Source organism: Dreissena polymorpha, chromosome 8 (genome assembly GCF_020536995.1).
Source record: "Dreissena polymorpha isolate Duluth1 chromosome 8, UMN_Dpol_1.0, whole genome shotgun sequence".
Taxonomy (NCBI): Eukaryota; Metazoa; Mollusca; class Bivalvia; order Myida; family Dreissenidae; genus Dreissena; species Dreissena polymorpha.
In genome coordinates, this window is record NC_068362.1 from 102,046,972 (window position 1) to 102,067,878 (window position 20,907).

The window sequence follows — 20,907 nt, forward strand, 5'->3', positions numbered from 1 at the left end:
TTTCAATTTGTCGGCCACAACTTCTTTCAGCCATTTTGACGCTTTTTTCCGAAAGTAGACCGTAACGTGCTTATTGATTGGATGACTAAAGTAATAAGTAACCAATCGCGCGCGTCGTAATTACAGGTAAAGATAAAACCTATACCTTACTGTATCAAATAGTCAGAGTACAGCGCGCTTTACGTCCTATGTCTATATGTTAAAGAATCGAATCGAATTTGGTAGGGTTGGTATCGTAATCGAATCGACGCTTTTAAATCCGATTTTCGATGCATCGGATCGAATCGTTGCAGCTCTACAAAGAACGATCGTTTTTAAACTTCATATTCATCTTTTACTTAAGTTTTTTTATATCATATGGCTTAGAAAAAGTAAGCTAATTACCAAATGTTTAATCAACCGTTTTATATGCGGAAACAATTGTTATGGTGTTCATTCTTTTCACGCATCAATATTATTTCAATATTTACATGAAGTGTTTTCTATTCATTTAAATCAATTATTAAACCAACAAAAATAACATGTCAAAAGGGTACTTAAAATCAAATTTAATTGATTTCATATACTTTTGAAAATTAATAATTACATACCTTTAACAATCCATAACACGTACAATTTACTAAACCATTATGTAAATCGTTCAAACAGGTGATACAGCTACTGAATGCCGACTTATTTCCCCTCATAAAACGATATTTTTCTTCCTGAAACTCGATGCGCTTTATTCAAGTATGAGCCACCTGGTAGATGAATGTCTATTTATTGGAGCGTGGAAGTAGTTCAACCTTTAAGCACAAAAATATGCTTACAAATAAATACAAATAACATTACGATGCCCGATTAATGTTTAAATTGTGTTTATTCTGAGGGTCATTAAATGCGTTATTTGTACTTAACAGAGCGACGGTGTTTGTTTTATATTTTTAAAACATCGTTTTCAATCGATTTAACTACCTGCAAAGCCATCCTTGTTCGTATTGGTACCTCGACGAATTCTAGCACGAGGATTTCTGTATGTTTGACGATGCCAAAACATCGCGGTGTTTTTTGTCTAATCTTTTTTGGCATGTCATTGTACATATAAGACGGAAGGTCGACCTTGAATTAAAGTAAAGGACAGCCTTTTTTATATAAAATAAAGCGTCCGGCAATTATGAGTTTTGATAAACAAAATTGTCTTTAACCAATATATGGGCGCATCCGTGGTCTAGTAATGTAAATTGCTGCCTGATCACAGTGGCAAAATTTTCAATCCTCCTGTTTACTTTTATGTAGTCGAGGTTAAGAGTAAAGTCGAATTTGACAAAGTGAGCACACTTCATATTCAAAATACATCCGCTGTCATTTAATGAGGACAATTTCATGCCGCTCGACCATGGCCAACATACATATTCATTTTACCGATAAAACCCCGCAAAGTGTTATATAATTATATTAATGCAACAGATCCTTTTGTTCAAATTACCGTTATGCCGACCTGTTTGAGGATGAAAAGGGCGCTTTAAAAATTGATCGGCCAAACTATGTAGTAGTAAACCTAAGCTTGTAGTTAATAATTCGTTGACTCCTTCAGGGCAAGGCCAAAAAAATATTCGATATGCAATTAGTAACCCCTAGAGGTAAAGGCTAGGATGATAGTCGATACGCCCTTGATTGCACTAGATTTCAAGGTTAGGAGAATAGGCGATATAAACTCGGTGTCTTCTACTTTTCAAGAAGAAGTGGAGGTGGTGGTCGATATACACACGTTGACGCAAACTAGGCAAGGCTAGGAGAAAGGTCGATATGCAATCGGTAGTCAATACTAGATCGATAGTCGTTATGCTTTCAGTTACCGCAAAAAGTCCAGGCTATGAGAATATACGATATGCACTCGGTGACTGCTAGTCTTAAAAGCTAGGAAGATAGTCGAAATAAAATCGCGGACCACTTTTCCACAAGGCTAGGATAATAGTCGATATGAACTGGATGAGTCCTTGTTGTAAAGGCTAGGAGGATATTCGATATGCACTCGTGGACGCAAAGTGGAAAAGGCTAGGGGAATAGTCAATATGCACTTAATGGCTCCTGATGGCCAATGCAAAAAGGATAATCGATATGAACTCGGTGAATAGTTCATGTTTTTATAAAATATATAAACAAATGTCAAATATCATGCGTCACGTGGTAACTCAGATGACGTATTGCGCGTTAGATGTGTGGTCCCGAGGTCAAAGGTGTATATTACACGTTGTTCTAACTATTATAAAATGAGTATTATTATTCTTTTCAACGGGGATTGGCATGTTTCAGGGAGTTGACTTGATTACTGTTGTATTGAAAGCTTATTCCCAGCAAACACTATTTTATATAATTTATTCTACTAATTGTATAAAACCACTTCAAGTTGCTCTTTACTGTACATAGCAATTGGGTTTTATTTCAAAACTAATGTTTAAAAAATGGAATGGTTTGCAAAAAAAGTATAGAATATAAGTATGGCATAAAATAATAACATTATTTTACTTTAAATCATAAGCCTAGAGTTCATTTAAGTTAAAACGAATTTATATATCAACGTATGCTTTGAAATAAATATTAAAAAGTATCAAATAATTATACAAATAAATGTGTGAATACCTGATGCTCTTTCAGTTGGCAAATCACTTAAATTGTTTCAACTTTTTATGCCCGTTTATGAGATTGAAAACGCGGAGGTTACACGAACAGTGTCCATGCATGGACGTAAATTGTTACACCCCATCGCATATCCCTTAACGCATTACTGAAATAGGATGTAAATGCCCAGATTGAGGCGGCCTAAAAATAACCGTTGAATCGGATTACGGTTAAATATTGGCAAACACTAGAAAGGTATATTTAAAGTTAGGTAGTTTATAAGCACATTATGCGACGGTATAGAGATTCAAATACAGGTGTATATGCAAAACTGGATTGTGTTTTTAAACGAAATAATACTTCCGTAATTAATGTTACTTCGGTGTTTGTAAAGAATCACTGACGTGAATGCAATCTTTAGTGAATGCAGAAACACAGTCTCATTAAGCTTCCGGATAACTGTATGCAAAACTAGTTGTGAATCTCTTATTACAACAAAGATCAGAAAACAGGTATGTTTATAAAGATATATGATATGTGACATATTTGCGAAAACTATCGTTATTTTTTTATTTAGAAGTGTATTAATTTAGAACGTGTAACTGAACAAATTATACTTGTGATATAAAGATTAGACATGGTTTGAAAAAAACATGCATTTTGTTATGCTAATAGATATTTGTCGGGTTTAAACGTTTTGTAAAATAATTCAATATGTGTAATCTTTATCTGTATATAGTTTTATCTTTAAGTCTGCACCGTGTATTGAACTGTTTTAGGGATTCGGGGAATGATTGAACTGAGTGTTCTGCTTTCTTTGGCAGTCAGTATGCCAACACTATTCACAGGTAAAAATATGTCAGGTTATGCTCTTGTTAAAGCAGTGATCTCTTTTTGCAAATAAATTCTAATTGTAAATTTGATATTTGTAGGTGGCATTCGAGAGTCAAAGCGTTCGATTTTGCAAGCCATTCAAATATGTTAGACTTTTTTTAAATTATAGCCGTTTGGAGGGTGATTATGTGCACCACCTACATTATGTTATCTCGTAATTTTTTTTAATTTTGTATTATACATTAATTATGTATTAAATTTCAGGATGTACATTATCTAAGTAAGGTTTTGCTTACAATTTCATTGACAGATAAATATCTACTCCAAAACACTTCATATAAGTGTATCTGTGTAATGGTAGAGTATTTTTCTAGTTTGACAAAAATTATAAATCAACCAAAGTTATATTTGCATTTTAAGTCTGAAAATAAACATGGAGAGATCGGTGTTGTTTCCTAAATTGGTCTCATTTTTTGCTACAAAGTCACTTTAATTGACAAATTTGTGCAGTGTCACAAATGTTGTAATAGTCATGTTGCTCAAAGGCCACTAACAAATAAACCAAACTATTGACCCTTGCTTTAAGTTCATGTTTCTCTCATCTTAAATTGGTTCTTACAAAATATAAAGTTCTATGTAAAATACAAATAATTTACACTGCACCATATTAACGATTATATATTTTTTTTTCATACAGGCGCCTGTTCGTCCAGTGACAGAATATTTACAAAAAGTGGCGAACAACCCGTTTTACGCTTCACAAACACTCGCGACGGACAGCTGACTGAATTGTATAACAATAAGGATAAAGCTATTTTTCGAATATACAAACCATCATTCTTCCCTACACACTGGATAGAAAATTGCACTGTAGACTCAAGTTCGAATCTGTACGCAGGGGTGTATAATATCAAGCTATTTCCGATGTCGTATAGAATGGTGGGCATGTATACATTTGTGGCAAATGTAACAGATCGTCATTGTGTTTTTGTATATTTGTATGGTAAGTTAAATAGTGTTAAATATTCGAGTGTTTTCATTAGTTTTCATTTTTATACTCCAACCGCGTTCGGAACGATACAACCCCATATAGAGGAAATATATTTTAGAAATAGTAAAGTAATGAACTCATCCGCTGTTTTGTCTAATATATGTGTCCAAATGGTGTAAAGTTTGCGCCAGTTGTTAGGTGTGAACAAATAGAGTGGAAGTCGAATCAAAAAGAGGTTGCATAGCATAATCGCCATACCGGCAGAAAACGAAATTAGGACAATAGCACTGCACTTGCATTATTATTTTCCCCATATTGCATGTTTTAGGGGATCCAATGCAACCAACAATAAAACAATATCCAGGCAATTCGTCTGAAGGTGAGACGGTGGTCTTGAGATGTGAAAGCCATTCGTCGACATTTCCCGAGAATCATAATCTGACGATGCTCTATGAATGGAAACGAGATGATGCTAACATTACTGCAGTAAGCAGGTTCTCACTACACAAGAGAGTAGCGTCTGGACACTTGGCAATTTCAGACGCGAAAATAATGGATACAAAACATACATTCACATGCATTGCGATCGAAGAGGGAAGTGGAATGAGTACAGAAAGTATTGGATATAGGCTCAAATTACAAGGTGATTCTTTTTTCATTTAGTAACGTGATGATATATTTGGGCCATGCTCTGTCAAAAAGGAATATAATGCATGTGCGTAAAGTTTCTTTACAGATTACAAGAACGACAATCTCCGCCTAAACTTGATTCTTGCTAAGAAGAGACTTTCTTTTAACAAAAAACATCATTCAAACGAAATGTGTCATGCCAGATTAGCCTGTGCAGACTACACAGGCTTATATGGGACGACACTTAACGCACATGCATTAAACCCCCTTTTCATATTGCACGGTTCATTTTATTTTTGTCTTTTTTGTCTTTTAATGCGGTAACTAAGGGCTTTTATTTTTCCATAGAACACTATTTTAAAAACAACGTAAACAACAATAGTCATTGAAAAAAAACACGGTAAGAGACAATTTAGTTAAAAAAGATCAAGCTCAATTTCCGAGCACATCTCTCACAAATATACATTCAATCTGTAAACATGTGTAAACAACTACACAATAAAGGCATCTCTTTTGATATGAGAAAGGTATCGAATTACATTAACATCCAATATATATATATATAAATAACTACCATGGAATCTGTGAACTGTTATTTCTAGGACGTCCTTTTTCGTGGCAGGTGACCAAATGCCCAACATTAAAACATTGGACGAAATTATAATAAAAGCACACACAGGCCCAAACATAAAACAGTCATACAATAAACATGTGAAATATAAAACGGTCCGGGGTTAATTACTTTCTAATTTTGCTATTGATGTGCAAAACTTATTGTAACTGTTATACACTTTATTTCGAAATATGACATTAACAAAGGTATACATAGACGTACATATTATATATATAAACACCCTATTATCTGTATGAAGTAACACATGTTTAATCAGATTATGGTTCTTTAATTAACATTACATATAGGTAGACATGATGGTTGCCTCGATAAACAAAGGCGCTGTACATTCGACCCACCAGTTACGGGGACGGTGATCGGTGCCTTGATCGCTGGGGTTGTCATTGCATCTATAATAGTTATGGTCCCGACAAGCTCATGTATAATCTCGAAAGGTAAGCGTTAGGTGCGTTTTATTGATTCACTGACAAAATAATAATCCCACATATGAATTTAAAGCGGCACACAGGCGTTGGTTTGAATGTGACTCTCCAAGTATAAGTGAACATTTAAATCCGTCAATATTGAAAAAATACAAGCTCTAATAGTAAAAGTAATTCTATCAGACATTCAAACCTTAAAGCGACTAATGTAGACGGGCCTGATATTATTGTTGACATTACTTGACATTAACTTTAACGATTTAAAGTTAAACGACACATTTATGTGTATTATTTCAGATATAAACTCGCATAATAACACAAGTTCATTCTCATATCCGAACGATGTACACGTTCAACCCGAAGGTGAGTAAACAAGCATTGTTGTTTCTAAAATACTCAATGTTTGCAATATATATCACATTTTATATGGAATATTTTATATTGTCAAGAAACTCTATTTAATTCAAGAAATCATTCATTGTTATCACTATGCTATAACACCGGGGATGAACAACTTTTGTCACGTGACCACAAAAGTCAACGCAGGTTGTTGAATTACATCAGGAATCCCGCTCCGTCAGGTAATTTTCATCTTTTTATAGAGAATATGTTAAAATTTCTGGACAATACAAAGCTTATGACATGCTTCATACCTTTTCGCATATTAAGACGCATTGCACTTGTTTCGAAGCTTTGCAGTTTTTAAGAACACTTCGACACAAACTTTAGATTTTCGATGCAAACGCAGTTTGATTTTATATTTTTTTACTTTCCATTCACGAATAAATCATATTTCTAGAAAAATGAGAGCACACGATGCTTAATTTTTGATGATTTATTGTATTTGCGATATAAGTTGTTGTTGTTATATTTAATTTGGGCAGTTCTTGCTATTTCAAAAATTTACAAACGCGGGTTGGTTGAGCAAACGCAGTTTGCTGAAGCTGGATTATGGCAAACGCAGGTTGGTTAAGATTACGGAATCCGGATAGTGACATCTATATTCTTGCCCTTCTTTCATCAAGGGCGACACACGACACACGAAGCGATACACGATATTTTGCGCGACAGTCGCGGCGACGCGCGATATTTTATTATTCAAATATCGCCCATATTATCCGAATTTCGTGTAACGCGGTCTAATTTCAGACCGCGACACACGACACACGAAGCGATACTCGATATGTACTGTTCAAATCAAATCATCATCAACATCTTCATCATCATCATCTCCATCTTCATCGCCATTATCATCATAAAATAAATCGCGATTCGGAGCGGAGTATTGTAAAATGAAGATCTCAAAAGAATTGAAAAATAATTTGTCGGAATGTTATTTTTCTCATGCTGTTTTGTTAGTTGTCCAAATATATTTAATATTAAATATTATCTTAATATTAAGATTTGGTAGTTAAAGAATGCAATTTGAATGAACACAATTGTATGCATATGTTTTGCTCAGCTGTGAAGATTGAGGGAACAATTTATAGAAGAACTGTGAGAATCATCTCTACAGTGTTGCTACTGTTCCGCAATTCATAATACTATATTTTCGGCACACGAGCATTTTACTAAAATGTTGAAAGTTAATAAAAACAAAATATACGGTGTTTGGGAAAACGTATTGAACACCTGAATGTTGAGACACTTTACGACAATGGGCTCGAGTTACAGGTTGTAGCACGGCGTCTCCGTTAGCAACGTACCAGTATAAATTTAATATAATAGCAAAATTGAACTGAGCCTCGCTCTGTGAAAAGGGGGTTGAAAGCATGTGCGTTAAGTGTTGTCCCATATTAGCATTTGCAGTCCGCACAGGCTAATCAGGTACGCCACTTTCCGTCTAAACTGGGCGTTCTTCTAAGAAGAGACTTCTGAAACGAAAAGAATCATACAAGCGGCACGAGTCGTCCCTGATAAGCCTGTGCGGACTACACAGGCTAATCTGAGACAACACTTTACACACATGCATTAAACCCATTTTTCGCAGAGCGACGCCCAATTTTCCGAGTCTAAAAAGTTTGAGAATATTAAAACCCATTCTTAATATTAATTAGCACATTCATATATTGTCAGCCTGATTAAAATTACTGAGAGCAACACCACTCATTCGAATAAAAAATCTGTACCCGCTTCGTCCAGATAAACTTACTTGCTTGTTTGTTTTAACCTAACCATGATAAAAAGAGACATACCTACTTATTACAATATATGAACATAATTTAATTCCATCCGCATCATCAGATGAGGATAAATATAACAACCAATGTTATCTTATTTCTCTTAATGAATAAATTGAAAACACAAATAATGTTGCCCATTTGTAAAACCAAAAATAAAATCAGAATAATAACACGCCAAATCAATGTTTCGAAAGCACTGTTATGCAATTAGAAAACACAAACGAGCAATAAAACCAATCGAAGCATTTGAAATTGACATTCGGATTATGAATGCAGTAAAAATAGCCCCTTTTTGTCTCCCCTGATTTTTTGAAAACGCGACAGTCGACAGGCGATATGATTATAGCGAAACTTGAACAGTACAAATATCGCGTGTCGCCGCGACTGTCGCGCAAAATATCGTGCGTCGCTTCGTGTTTCGTGCGTGGTCCTTTGAACGCGAGACACGACACACGAAGCGATACACGATATTTTGCGGGACAGTCGCGGCGACGCACGATATTTTGCGCGACAGTCGCGGCGACGCACGATATATTTAACACGATATATCGCCTTTTGGGCTACCTACACAAGGGCGATATTTCCTGGTACATTCTCGCTCGTCGCTCCGTGTATCGCGCAAAATATCGTGCGTCGCCGCGACTGTCGCGCAAAATATCGTGTATCGCTTCGTGTGTCCCCCTTGATGAAAGAAGGGCGAGATTATAGATGGCACTATCCGGATTCCGTAAAAGATAGTGGTATACGCCGGTTGATTGAATATTGAATACCATTTTGTTTCAATTTTGAATGTTGTACTTATTCCTATGATATCATTTTCCTTTTCAGAATGACACGAAAAAAGTCTCACCTCGGGCGGACCAAACGAAGGACTGGATTGCATCACACTTCTGAATTCCTACCGCCAACAACCTCGCCTTTTCGAACAGCAATGAAACGAAAATTAACACCAATGAAGTCTCCAATTCAGCAACCCTTTCGATCTCCTTTGTATAAAGCAAAACGAAAATCGCACCGAGAACTATTTAAAGACAATGATAATCGCGATACTAACTGGGTTATTGATATGAACTCTCAAATTCAAAGTGACAACGCGCCAAATCCAATGAATGATATTTTTGACAAAGAGGAGAACAACAATAAGTGCAGTGCAACACAAACACAGAATGTTACCGTTGAAAATTGCACACAAACGGAAAATGATTATGCATCAAATATACTTACCAACCCTAATATAGCAAATAACATCGCAAAAGAATTAAAGGAAATGGTGGACGTTGTTGTTGAAAAGTTATCATTACATTCAAAACTTCATTTAACACTGTTAACTTTCTTCAAACTGATTGTGATGGATTTATTTCCACTTGATAATATTGCTTTACTGTTGTGGTCCGATGTAGTGCGATGGTTTGATACATCAAATACAACACATATGCGATACAGTGAGGACACAAAACTGTTTTGGAAAATAGGGTGGCGTTTGTTTGGTTGTCGATTTGTAAATTTTATGGCTGGATTCAAAAACCAGTCTGAATATTCGCTGGGTATTTCTGAGAAAAGTAAATATAGTCCAAAAACTTCAAAGATAAACTTTGCTGTTCCAGATATCAAAGTGCTTCGTTCTTTTGATCGTTTTAAGTGTGACAGCCAACGTGACCCTGGGATTTACGATGATGTAATTTCATTGCTCGAACAGAATGCAGGTCACATGTCATTTTGTCTTACATTCGATGGCAAAAAACTCAAACAAGGTTTAACACAACAATTTGGCGACGTTGATCTAATTGGATTTGAAAACGGACCAACACTAATGGAAAAAAGATCAATTTTGCAGCAGACTACTGAAGACTTAAGTGTATTATCCTCACAAATCCGGAGTCAATTTGACAAGAAAGTTCCTTTAAAAAGGTTGCCAGATGAGCTGAAAGCACAACTCAAGCATTTTCTCTTGAATATGCTTAAAACTGTGTCAACAGGAAAACATGAGATGGAGCAAATAAAAAGGAAAAAAGAGTATGCCAAAGATAAGTTGATGGAACGAAGTGATGAAACTAACTGGAGAAATGGGAAGTTTGGTTATGCGATAAGTGCCATTATTGCATACATCTATGACATTGACACGTTTGTTGGGAAATCTGAGAAAGTTATTCGAGAAATATGCGTGTGTGTGGCTTCACTCAATGGAAAATTGTTTGTGGATGATAGGAACGTTAGCTTAGAAAACAACAGTGCATTTTATGCTATTGATGAACTTCAAAATGTGGACGAAAACTACAGTACAAGATTAATCAAGCAGAGAACTGAAAGGTGGTTTGAATTGCGTGCATCAGCCAAGATTACCGGCAGCACACTGTACAAAGGGCTTGGGTTTGATGGTCTGAAAAATCAGAAAGACTATTTTGAAGGTCAGTTCTGTGGCGTCCCCAGCAAAACACCATCTGAATACATAGCTAATGCAATGAAGCATGGTCAAGATAATGAAATCAATGCCGTAGCAACACTTGTTGGCAAGATTTTGCCTGTCGTTTTGCCTGATTTAGTTTACTGTGAAGAAGGCTGTGTCGTGGTGCATGACGAATGTCTAAACCCATTTTTAGTTGTTTCACCAGACGGAAGTCTGCGACGAGACGTATCGATGAAAAGTTCAGAATATGCAGTCGAAATAAAATGCCCAATACGTGACGTACATTATGAGTTCCCAGAAAGATACCTGCTGCAATGTTTATCTGAAATTGAGGCACTTGATGTCGGAAAACTTATATACTTGTCCTGGACCGACACATTTACCTCTGTCTTTATCGTTGACAGGAATAAATCTTTGTTTGCTAAGGCGATGCAGCTCGCAAATTCATTATTTGGTGGTTCCAAGATAGAGATGCCAACTAGGTTGCCGGATCAAATAAAACTTCTCAAAGAAGAAATGCATACATGTTGCAAGACAATACCATTGATTGGACTCTTTCCATCTGCATTTGTTGGAAACCCTAAAACATGCTCTGACCAAGAAAGAACTGTATATGATATGACTTGCCTTTTAGAATCAGTACAAGACTTTCACGCCAGAAGATATGAACTTAAAAGAGAAAAGGCATCAGAATCGATTGTGTTTATTTGTTCTGACCTAAATAGAAGTTGGGATAAAAACACAAGGTATAATGTTCCAGTTGCGTGGTTAACAAAGGGTTACAGTCTCGACACACAGACAATGAGACAAATATCAGAGGGAGTACATATGAAGTGTCATGCAGCTGGTATACACATTCCATGTCAATCCTTTGATGGCCAGTGGCACAATATTGTTACTAGAACAATCGACAATAAGCCTCTGACAATACTTCAACTCCAGAAAGATGTATGGCGAGAAGTTGAGCAAATGCGAAAACAGACAATAATCACTAAGTTTCGAGAAATCAATACCTGTCCAACTTGGTTTGTCGCACAAAATGACAAGTTCAAACGAATAATTGTGAGCAATTACATAACGGATGTGCCAAAAATAAAACTTGAAAGAAACAAACCTTCAACAAAAGAAAATACAATTGGAGGGACACACGAAATTCGAGAAGATTCAAATGCATGTATTGATGTTAGAGATAACTCGGACATACAAACAAACTCAACGGAAGAAGACGTAGTAGAGAATGAAATGTTGACAACTCCATATAGTGTCACCGACAAAGATGCACGTTGCTTACTTGCTTTATTAAAGTCAGACAAAGCAAGCAACAACAAAGGTCAATGGGATGACAAAGAAGAAGATCACATTAAAGAAAGTATGTCTATGTCAATGAAACTTAAATGCATGCGAGATGTAGAGCTTAAAGTTCTTGTAAGGTACTTTAGAAAGACGCGAAACTTGACACTGAACGAAACGGCAACTAAAACTCGCAAATTAGAAGAACTTTCAGGAATGCTTGGACTATCAAAGCCTGAAACGGAAAAAGGATCTTCGAAAAGGTCTTCGAAAAAACAGTATCACACCAAATCATTGCGTGATTTAGCAGTCAAAGTACTAACAACTAAAGTTTCAAAGCAAGCATTAAACTGTGCTTACGCAGAGATCATTTGGAACGATCAGTATATCAAGTGGAAATCTGAAGCTCCAGTTTTGGACAAAATTAGTATTAATGAGACTGGCATTTCTAGAGAATGGTTCTACCACCCAGAGTTCAGTACAGCCAGAAATCAGCTGGAAGTGAAGTGTATCGATGCCACACATTTGCTTACACGAACAAGAAGGAAATGTTGTAAAGGTGGTCTTGATGGGTTAAGCAATAGTGCTTGGAAAAGAGTTGCAAGAACGGGGAAAACATTGCTGACTCCAATCATGGTGGATGACATTACAGATCCTATGTCATCTGCGATGGCTGCAACCCACTTCTCAGACAAAGTTGAATCAGAAATGCGTCAAATGGGGGAGATCGAATCAGCAGATTTATGCAGAGACATTCGAATGTGGTGGGAGGCAGAGGACTGTTCGGGAATCCCGGCGCTTGAAAGGTTCAGAATGAGAGAGAGTCTTCGAAAACGTCTCTTGTCTCATGTTGAGTTCTGCAAATTTCCACCACCAACAATGAACGTTGCAGGATGGCCAATACAGCTCTGGGAGGCACTACTGTCACATATCGATGCCAAAACCATGCTGTACGAACTTTGCCATGGAGGCTGTTACAACGTTAGTGCGTTTAGTAGTCTAATTGGAGAAACATTTTTCTCTGAACTTGTTCTCCATGACAAGACCGGATGCGGCACTGTTTCTGCTGCCGAGTTTGGACGTTTCATTGGAACAGCAACAGAGCAGCTGCATATGCGTCAAGACCCAGACAGGTAAGTTTATATTTGAAAACATTTAATGACTAGATAAGTATGTGTATGTGGTTTCTTACCAGTACATCTCTAGTTGGGTTGGAAATACTATTGCCATTTTTGAAATTTCGATTGCCCCGGCCAGGGATCGAACCGGGACCAGACCACTGAATTCGTAGACCATTGTGTTACCACTCGACTACCGTACCACCATTCTATATAATAATTTACCAAATAAGTAGGTAATTGTTACAATCAATAATCAGGTATTTGAAGAATATCGTTTACATTGCATACCAAAATATATAGGTATGATATAATTCAAACCGATTGTGTTCACATTGGCTTTCAGAAAATAATCTAAATCAAATTTTATGATTTCAGGAAGTTTTTTTACCGTACTAGTCGCTCCCATGTGTATGGCTTGACTGGATCAACTGAGAGCAGCACTGCACAGCCGACCAACAGTGACGGATGCAATACGCAACAGCAGAATGACATCATTCGAAAAATAAGATTAAAGTAAGCCAAGATCCTGTGATTTAAAATTATTTAAAAATGTTTTAGGTTTAGAGATGTCTACAACAAAAGTCTTTTTAAAATGAATCATTATTTAATTGCCAGGAGACAGTCAACATTTATTTTATTTTAAAGGTATGCTTTGTACACTGAGGCACGTGCTCAGAAAATGCATTGTAATGAAGAGGATTATATGTGTCTAATGCAGATGTTTCCTAAAATGTGAAATTCGTTATATAAACTTATCAATACGTAATATTCAACAGGATTAATTTGCATCTGTCGTCAAAAAGGTTAATTGCCAAGTTGAAGAAGATCAATTTCATGTATTCACTAAGAGTCTAGGACACGGGTTCGAACCGTCGACGAGTACAGGGGTCATAATTGCCTGAAAATGATACTCAGTACTGTTAATAATTCATGATTCGACATAAAATGTGATTACATTTTATTGTCTTTGCTTCGGATGATGTCAAGCTGAAAAACTCGCTCTCAGTAAATAAGATGGTAAATGTTGTAAAATAAATAGTTTTCGATAACAAATATCATGTTTCAGGGACCACGAATTTGACATTCCAAAACGGAAGGAACCTAAACGAAAATTTGACACCGTGTCAACAAGCAGAAACGCTCTCCAGAAGGGAACGTTGGGTGTCCGATGGGAGAGGGCAAGACGAAATGACAGCAAAATGCTTCTAACATCAAAAATGGGAATTGACATTGACCCGTAAAAGGAAATCATAATATCATACGACAGTTTGTAGTTCTTTAAAAGACAGCTGTCATTTTTGATATTCGTTAACCAACGTTACCTATATTGATTCCGTGTAATGCTACTGAATTTGATTTTGTGTTGCTCTTTCTATGTTTATGCATTGAGGAGCTACCAATATTGGGGCCGTATAATATGCTGCCTATATTGACGCTGTGGGATGCTTCATTTAACGAGGCCTACCGGTATATTCAACCTTTTTGGGGGATTTGAAACAACAACAGACATATTGGATCTAACTTTATTTTGTTTGCTGTTATTTGTTTCAAGTTTTAAAATTACAGTTTCTAAAAAATGCCATGTATCTTGTATCTTGTTAATTAAAAAAAAGGTATCTTTCTTTTAGTTGCATAATGATAAATAATGTGGACCTATAAGGAGAGAGGTATCATGAAGCAAATAAAACAATCGATTCCTCTTATTCTGCAAGACATAGTTTTCATTTTAGGTGTATACCATTATCTTTTGATCCGAAACTTTAAATATAATAATAACTATTGACCTTTACATGGGCGCCTTGCAAATCACTAGTGTCTTCATATTGGTCATACAATATAATGTCTTTATGTGTAACGTGAGAATCCTGACAATCTTACAATATGATTGTTGGAGATAATACTTAAAATAAAGCTGAAGGCATACTACATCCATGACAAAGTACACTTCACCGAGATAAGTCTAACTATACTGTGAAAAACATTGAAAAACCCAGCGGTTGAACGCAAACAAGATCAGTGTCTTTAACAACAAAACGAACCAAACATATGCAGATTAATTGTTTTATTGCTGCAAAGAATATCCCGTATCGCAATAATAGCTTATACGCAAAACATTAAACTGGCCTATGTGCAACTTGAGAAGGAATTACAGATTTACATGTAATTGTTGACAATTCGCACAATGATTCCAATGAGACAAAAAGCTAACTCACCAAAAATATATTTTAATCATATTGATTCGAAATAGATAAACAAAAATCGCAGATTGCAAATGAGTCTCGCTCTGTGAAAAGGGGGTTTAATGCATGTGCTTAAGGTGTCGTCACATATTAGCCTGTGCATTCCGTACAGGCTAATTAGGGACAAACCTTTCCGATAAACTCGATTTTTGCTCAGAAGAGACTTTCTTTTAACAAAACATATCATAAAAGCGGAAAGTGCCGTCCCTGATTAGCCTATGTGGACTGCACTTTACGCACATGCATTAAACCCCCTTTTCACAGAGCGCGGCTCAAATGTATATTCCAGCGGATATGGTGAGATCAACAATAATCACAGATAATCAACATAAATTACAATGATTTTGAAAAGATCAACAATAATCACAGATAATCAACATTAATTACAATGATTTTGAAAAGATCAACAATAATCACAGATAATCAACATAGATTACAATGATTTTGAAAAGATCAACAATAATCACAGATAATCAACATAAATTACAATGATTTCGAAAAGATCAACAATAATCACAGATAATCAACATAAATTACAATGATTTTGAAAAGATCAACAATAATCACTGGTTATATAAATCACAATTAATCGGTTGAGATCAACAATAATCACAGATAATCAACATAAATCACAATGATTTTGATAAGATCAACAATAATCACAGATAATATAAATCACTATTAATAGGTTAAGATAAAAAATTCACAGATAATCAACATAAATTACAATTATTTTGATAAGATCAACAATAATCACAGATAATCAATATAAATCACAATTCATGGGCTGAGATCAACAGTAATCACAGATGAGCAATAATGAACACAATAATTTGTATGAGATCAACCATTATCATAATCATTTTAAATTAGAATGATAAATATTACAACAATAATCTTATTAAAAACAGGAATATCAAACAAAACAACACAAGATAAACGATATGAAACACAATGTTTAAGACGCAAAAACACGCGTAATACTATATATTATTGTATGACAGTCTGTATTTTCAATAATTAAGAAAATAACCACGGCACATTGGTAAGAATTAAAAATAATTCTTGGTCTTATCATCGTCATGCAACAGATGACTAGGCCCGGTGCTTTGCAGATCTGTGCTTTGATAGACTACTGCGGTGCCTGTACCTCTTTTCACACATATCACAAGCAAAGTTTTTCTCTCCATTGTGGGTGGCAAGGTGGGCCTGAAGGTCAATTTTCTCCCGGAGCGTTGCATTGCAAATTGAGCAGGTAAATTGCTTTGCAGCAACCTCCCTCCGGACGTGACGATTCAGGTCATCTTTGGTTGAAAACTTTTTGCCGCATTGTTCACAGGGGAACGGCTTTTCAACACCATGAATGCTGCATCTATATAACAAAAACAAATGGAACTGTTGAATTATTATTCAATACAGAAAAATACACACAGAATATTATCCATAACAATGTGGAACTTAACAAAATGATGGTCGTCAGAAGCGCTCCAGATAAGGCGCGTTAACGCGTATTTACGCATTTCAAAATCCAAAATACGCATTAAATAATATGTTTAAGGGTCCAATTACATACGTGAAGTATCGGAACGCGTACATTCTGGATTTATACGGTGTAAATTCCAATTGTTCAGTGACAATTTGCATTGAAATTTATCTGGACAATTATGGTCGTTAAAAACTAAATACTATAATGAGCACACCAATATGCACCACACTAGTAATAATGTGTTAAGTGTTTTAAAGCCGGCTTCTTTCGAAAACACCATTCAAAACATTTTAAATAGTGCTTTGCAACTAGGTTATAAAAACATACTTTCGCTCAGAATGCAATGACCTATGTTGAATTGTATCTTGATTTTTAAACCGACAGAACCTAGCATTGTACTAAAAACAAAAAAAATACAAACCTGTGTCTGTTGAACGCCTGTTTTGTGTAAAATGTTTTTCCACAACAGGCGAATCGTCCAGTCCCTCTGTGGCGCTTATCATGAAGCTTTAACCCCCACTTCGATTTAAATGTCTTTCCACAGATTTCACACACGAGCGTCATGTTTCTGTAATGAAAGAATTACTTTTTGTTAAAATATATTTCTAAAATGTTTTTATAAAGTTTTAAAGACTACACCAAAAGAGATATGAAACGCAAGTGATTGGATGTGACACACTATCTGCTATTCTTTTCGTCACAGTTCAATAAACATGCGTGTTTACTAATGCACGGGATTTTCGTGAGTTTTGGCGCGTTTAGCGTCATTCGAGGTCCGCTTAAAGGAGGCAACGCACGTTGTGGTTCAATATACTTGTAACAGTACTTAATGTGTTGATAAGCATATTTCCGCTCTGTTTAAATGTCCTCAATTGAAGTTCCGTAGTCATATATTGTGTTGAATAGTTAATATTTTCGTATTTGTAACCATATCATATTTTAGAAGACTTTCAAAAATGTGTACAGTGTGCGTTTCATTATCCTTTGAATATTCTCGCAACCTGCGTTTGCCATTTCCTATTGCTCAAGAAATACCAACCTGCGTTTGCAAAACAAAACAAAACAAAAAAATAAGATATTTTTCAATTTGCACCGCTATTTTTGTCATGAATCTTATTAAATATATTAAAATGAAGTGTAAAATCATACTAATTCAGTCGTTAAACCAATATTGTTGAAAGAAAATCATCAACACCACATAAACAAACAGCGTTTGCAATGCATTTCAGAATTTTGTGTCGAAGTGTTCTCGGAAAGTGGAAACAGTAAAGGCAATGGAATCATTTCAAATAAAAGTTTATTTAGTATACTGTGTCATAGGCTATCACTTGTTAAAAACTGAAATTTTGATTATATGAAAAAAAAAAAAAACTTACCTTAATGTACAAGATTACAATCTGTTTCTGCAACCGGCGTTGACTTTTGCGGTCACGTGACAAAAGTTGTTCATCCCCGGTGTATAATCCATTTTTTTAAATAAAAAATATATAAAAAAAATTGTTAAAATAATAAATGGCCGTTGATGAAGACCGTGAGGTCGAAAGCTTCGGCATAAAATAAAGGCTTATAGAGACTATGTTATATATATTTCCATATATATTTGCGTATATACTATATATTTATAGTGTTGCGGGGTAAGTTAGGGGTATATAACTGTGAATGAACCATCTTTTTGGGGGGATTGGGATTTCACAGTAAGTCTGCTTCATTCTGCATCGTAGCTAGGCGCCCACGCTGAAGTCTCCAAAAGGAATATGTATGTCTGTTTTTATGTCTGTGTATCTGGTTGTTCACACACACACATATATATATATTAATTCCTAATTGTAGATGATTATGACGATATCGGCCATGTGTTGTAAGTATTTTACGTGTTTTTGTTATAAATATGTAATTTAAATAAGTTTAACTAGCCTCACCAATCAGATGGCAATATTCAAGATGTTGTTTATTTAGTGTGAAATGTATAAAAGAAACAAAGCAAATAGCTATCGAATATTTATATGTATATCATTTGCTTAAGTAAGATTATGATTGATGTTGTACCGCAATAAAGTTGCAAATATGCGATCCTTAATCCCTACCTGCAAGAATTGCATGTTTCAATTTTTTGCAGAGACGTATGAGGTAACCAGGAGTCTAACGGATATAATTTCAATCAGAACTTAATATAGTGCATGCAAAACGACAAAGAGGAATTAAGGTTCAACACTTATCAACAACAGGAAATGGCAATGCTTTCATATGTACGAAGTTGATTAAGTGGTCGCTCCAACAAAATCTATTGTTTTCAATTCTAAGTTAAACACTTTCAGCCATGTTATATCAGATACAATTTGCTACATGAGATGTTATGGGAATAGAATCAATCTTACAAGAAAAGGACTACGATGGCACTCAAGCAATCACATAGTTTTATTGTACACCGATGGACTAAGATTTGATCAATTGTTTGACGCAACTGATCCCTAATCCGGAATCGACATTGATTCGACATTGTCAAATTTGCGACCATATTCAATACAGATTGCACCATTACTATTTGGTTGGTAACCAAGTTTTTCCAGAGATTTCAACTAGTTACCTAGCGTGTGACTTCACTTGACCCAGATTCAAAATGTGCATAGATATTGTCGGGATTAACTATCTATCAAAGTTTCATTAAAGGTAGTGTAGTGTAACCTCGAGAGCAGATGTAAACAATAAGCGCAGGGATAAAATATGAAATAAACAGTGTTTCTTTTATCGAAGTGTCAAGGATTTTGGGATAGAACATCATGTAAGTCAACCAATCTAAATTGCAAGAACATTTTAAATCATAATTATTTGACATTGATGAGATTTAGGAAATTTTCTTTCTGAACGGTCACCGCGCTTAAAATTCAAATGTATACTGTCCAAAATAAATAGGGTACCAAGGCATGGCAACTACACCAAAACATGAAGCAGTAGAAGCGTCATTTACAACTGAAACGAGTGATAATAGGCCCACTAAGTCAAGTGTCAATACAAATCAGTTCTCAAACACTAAAGATCAAGAAGCTTCTAAAAGAAAGCGTAGTGAAGCGTCAAGTACAAGTGAATTAGAGACAAGTACAACTGAAGTAAAACAGCCAGCTGCACAGAAACAAAAAAGGAAGAAGAAGAAGGAGATAGAAAGTACATGCATTAAAGAAACGAAGATGGAAGAACCAGAAAGGAAAGGTCTAACGAAAGATATAGAAGATTTAATTAAACAAACACGACAGATCAACTCAAAGCTTGAACGCCTAGATGGATGCATGAACAGGGTCAATAAGAAACTGGAAAATGTGATGATGAAAGGAGACACTTCAATTAGAGATACATTGAAGGACCTAATAACAGAGATGAAAGATGAACTTTTAAAGTCGGTCATTAATAGAATTGAGCATCTAGAAGGAAAAATGTTCGAGAGAGAACAGGAGTATGACAAGTTAAAAGAATCAATTCAATCACTAGATAAAACAATTCTTGAAAAGAATCTGGAAAAAGAAAATATAGAAGAATCCATCCGAAAACAGGGAGAAATCATAAAGAAATTAGAAAATGAAACAGAACAATACAGCAGGAGGAACAATATAAAAATTCGTGGGCTTCCTGATACAGACCCTAGAGAAACAGCCCTTGATTCAGCCAAGAAGATTGTTCAGTTCTTGAAAGAAAAAGATATAGCGAGTCTGAGTCTTTCAGATATCGATATAGCTCATCGTCTTCCCAATACCCATAACAAGAACAGAGACATTATAGTGCGTTTCGTATCTCGGCTGGTGAGGGATGAAGTTATGAGCCAGAGAAGGAAACTTAAAAATACTGGTGTTTTTATAAATGAAGACTTAACGCGCATCAATCTCCACGTCTTGATGTGCATTAAGAAAAAAATGAAGGACGAGGTTCAAGATGCCTGGACGGTCAACGGCTCTATTCGTTATAAAGACAAGGCCGGAAAGATCATAGTGGTTCGGTATGAAGACTACCAAGAATGGATTGATCTACCATGGCCATAAATATCCTAGACATCGGGAATAATCATAAAAGTTCACACGTGTAAACAAT

General features: G+C 35.6%; 3 protein-coding genes across 5 annotated transcripts; 2 read left to right on the plus strand and 1 right to left on the minus strand.

Annotated features, from left to right (window-relative positions):
* Nucleotides 1-4,756: 4,756 nt before the first annotated feature.
* On the plus strand, nt 4,757-19,492 carry LOC127841535 (uncharacterized). Its single transcript, XM_052370420.1, has 4 exons — nt 4,757-5,066; nt 5,975-6,121; nt 6,407-6,472; nt 18,950-19,492. The coding sequence occupies exons 1-4, from the start codon at nt 4,760-4,762 to the stop codon at nt 19,000-19,002; spliced, it is 573 nt and encodes a 190-aa protein (XP_052226380.1). The 5' UTR covers nt 4,757-4,759; the 3' UTR covers nt 19,003-19,492.
* On the plus strand, nt 6,605-14,728 carry LOC127841532 (uncharacterized). 2 transcript variants are annotated; one of them, XR_008031056.1, is made up of 3 exons: nt 6,605-6,690; nt 13,483-13,620; nt 14,174-14,728. XR_008031056.1 is itself a non-coding variant. In XM_052370402.1 (3 exons), the coding sequence occupies exons 1-3, from the start codon at nt 11,939-11,941 to the stop codon at nt 14,346-14,348; spliced, it is 1,494 nt and encodes a 497-aa protein (XP_052226362.1). In that variant the 5' UTR covers nt 11,851-11,938; the 3' UTR covers nt 14,349-14,728. The 2 variants fall into 2 exon arrangements, 1 of the variants encoding a protein (XP_052226362.1); XM_052370402.1 differs by lacking the exon at nt 6,605-6,690 and adding an exon at nt 11,851-13,119.
* On the minus strand, nt 15,427-18,300 carry LOC127841536 (gastrula zinc finger protein XlCGF26.1-like). 2 transcript variants are annotated; one of them, XM_052370422.1, is made up of 3 exons: nt 18,210-18,300; nt 17,255-17,401; nt 15,427-16,719 (listed from the first exon to the last, which is right to left on the minus strand). In XM_052370422.1, exons 2-3 carry the CDS (start codon nt 17,395-17,397, stop codon nt 16,443-16,445), a joined length of 420 nt encoding a protein of 139 aa, XP_052226382.1. In that variant the 5' UTR covers nt 17,398-17,401; nt 18,210-18,300; the 3' UTR covers nt 15,427-16,442. The 2 variants fall into 2 exon arrangements, with proteins under 2 accessions (XP_052226382.1, XP_052226381.1); XM_052370421.1 differs by lacking the exon at nt 18,210-18,300 and having other exon boundaries at nt 17,255-18,092.
* Nucleotides 19,493-20,907: the final 1,415 nt, after the last annotated feature.

Coding starts and splice junctions, on each gene's coding strand:
- LOC127841535 (XM_052370420.1), top strand. CDS start 4,760: ATGCAACCAACAATAAAACAATATCCAGGCAATTCGTCTGAAGGTGAG. Junction 6,122..6,406: donor CTCATGTATAATCTCGAAAG/GTAAGCGTTAGG, acceptor GTATTATTTCAG/ATATAAACTCGCATAATAAC. Junction 6,473..18,949: donor TGTACACGTTCAACCCGAAG/GTGAGTAAACAA, acceptor AATTTTTTGCAG/AGACGTATGAGGTAACCAGG.
- LOC127841532 (XM_052370402.1), top strand. CDS start 11,939: ATGTTGACAACTCCATATAGTGTCACCGACAAAGATGCACGTTGCTTA. Junction 13,120..13,482: donor ATGCGTCAAGACCCAGACAG/GTAAGTTTATAT, acceptor TTATGATTTCAG/GAAGTTTTTTTACCGTACTA. Junction 13,621..14,173: donor ATTCGAAAAATAAGATTAAA/GTAAGCCAAGAT, acceptor ATCATGTTTCAG/GGACCACGAATTTGACATTC.
- LOC127841536 (XM_052370422.1), bottom strand. CDS start 17,397: ATGACGCTCGTGTGTGAAATCTGTGGAAAGACATTTAAATCGAAGTGG. Junction 16,720..17,254: donor CAGGCGTTCAACAGACACAG/GTTTGTATTTTT, acceptor TTTGTTATATAG/ATGCAGCATTCATGGTGTTG.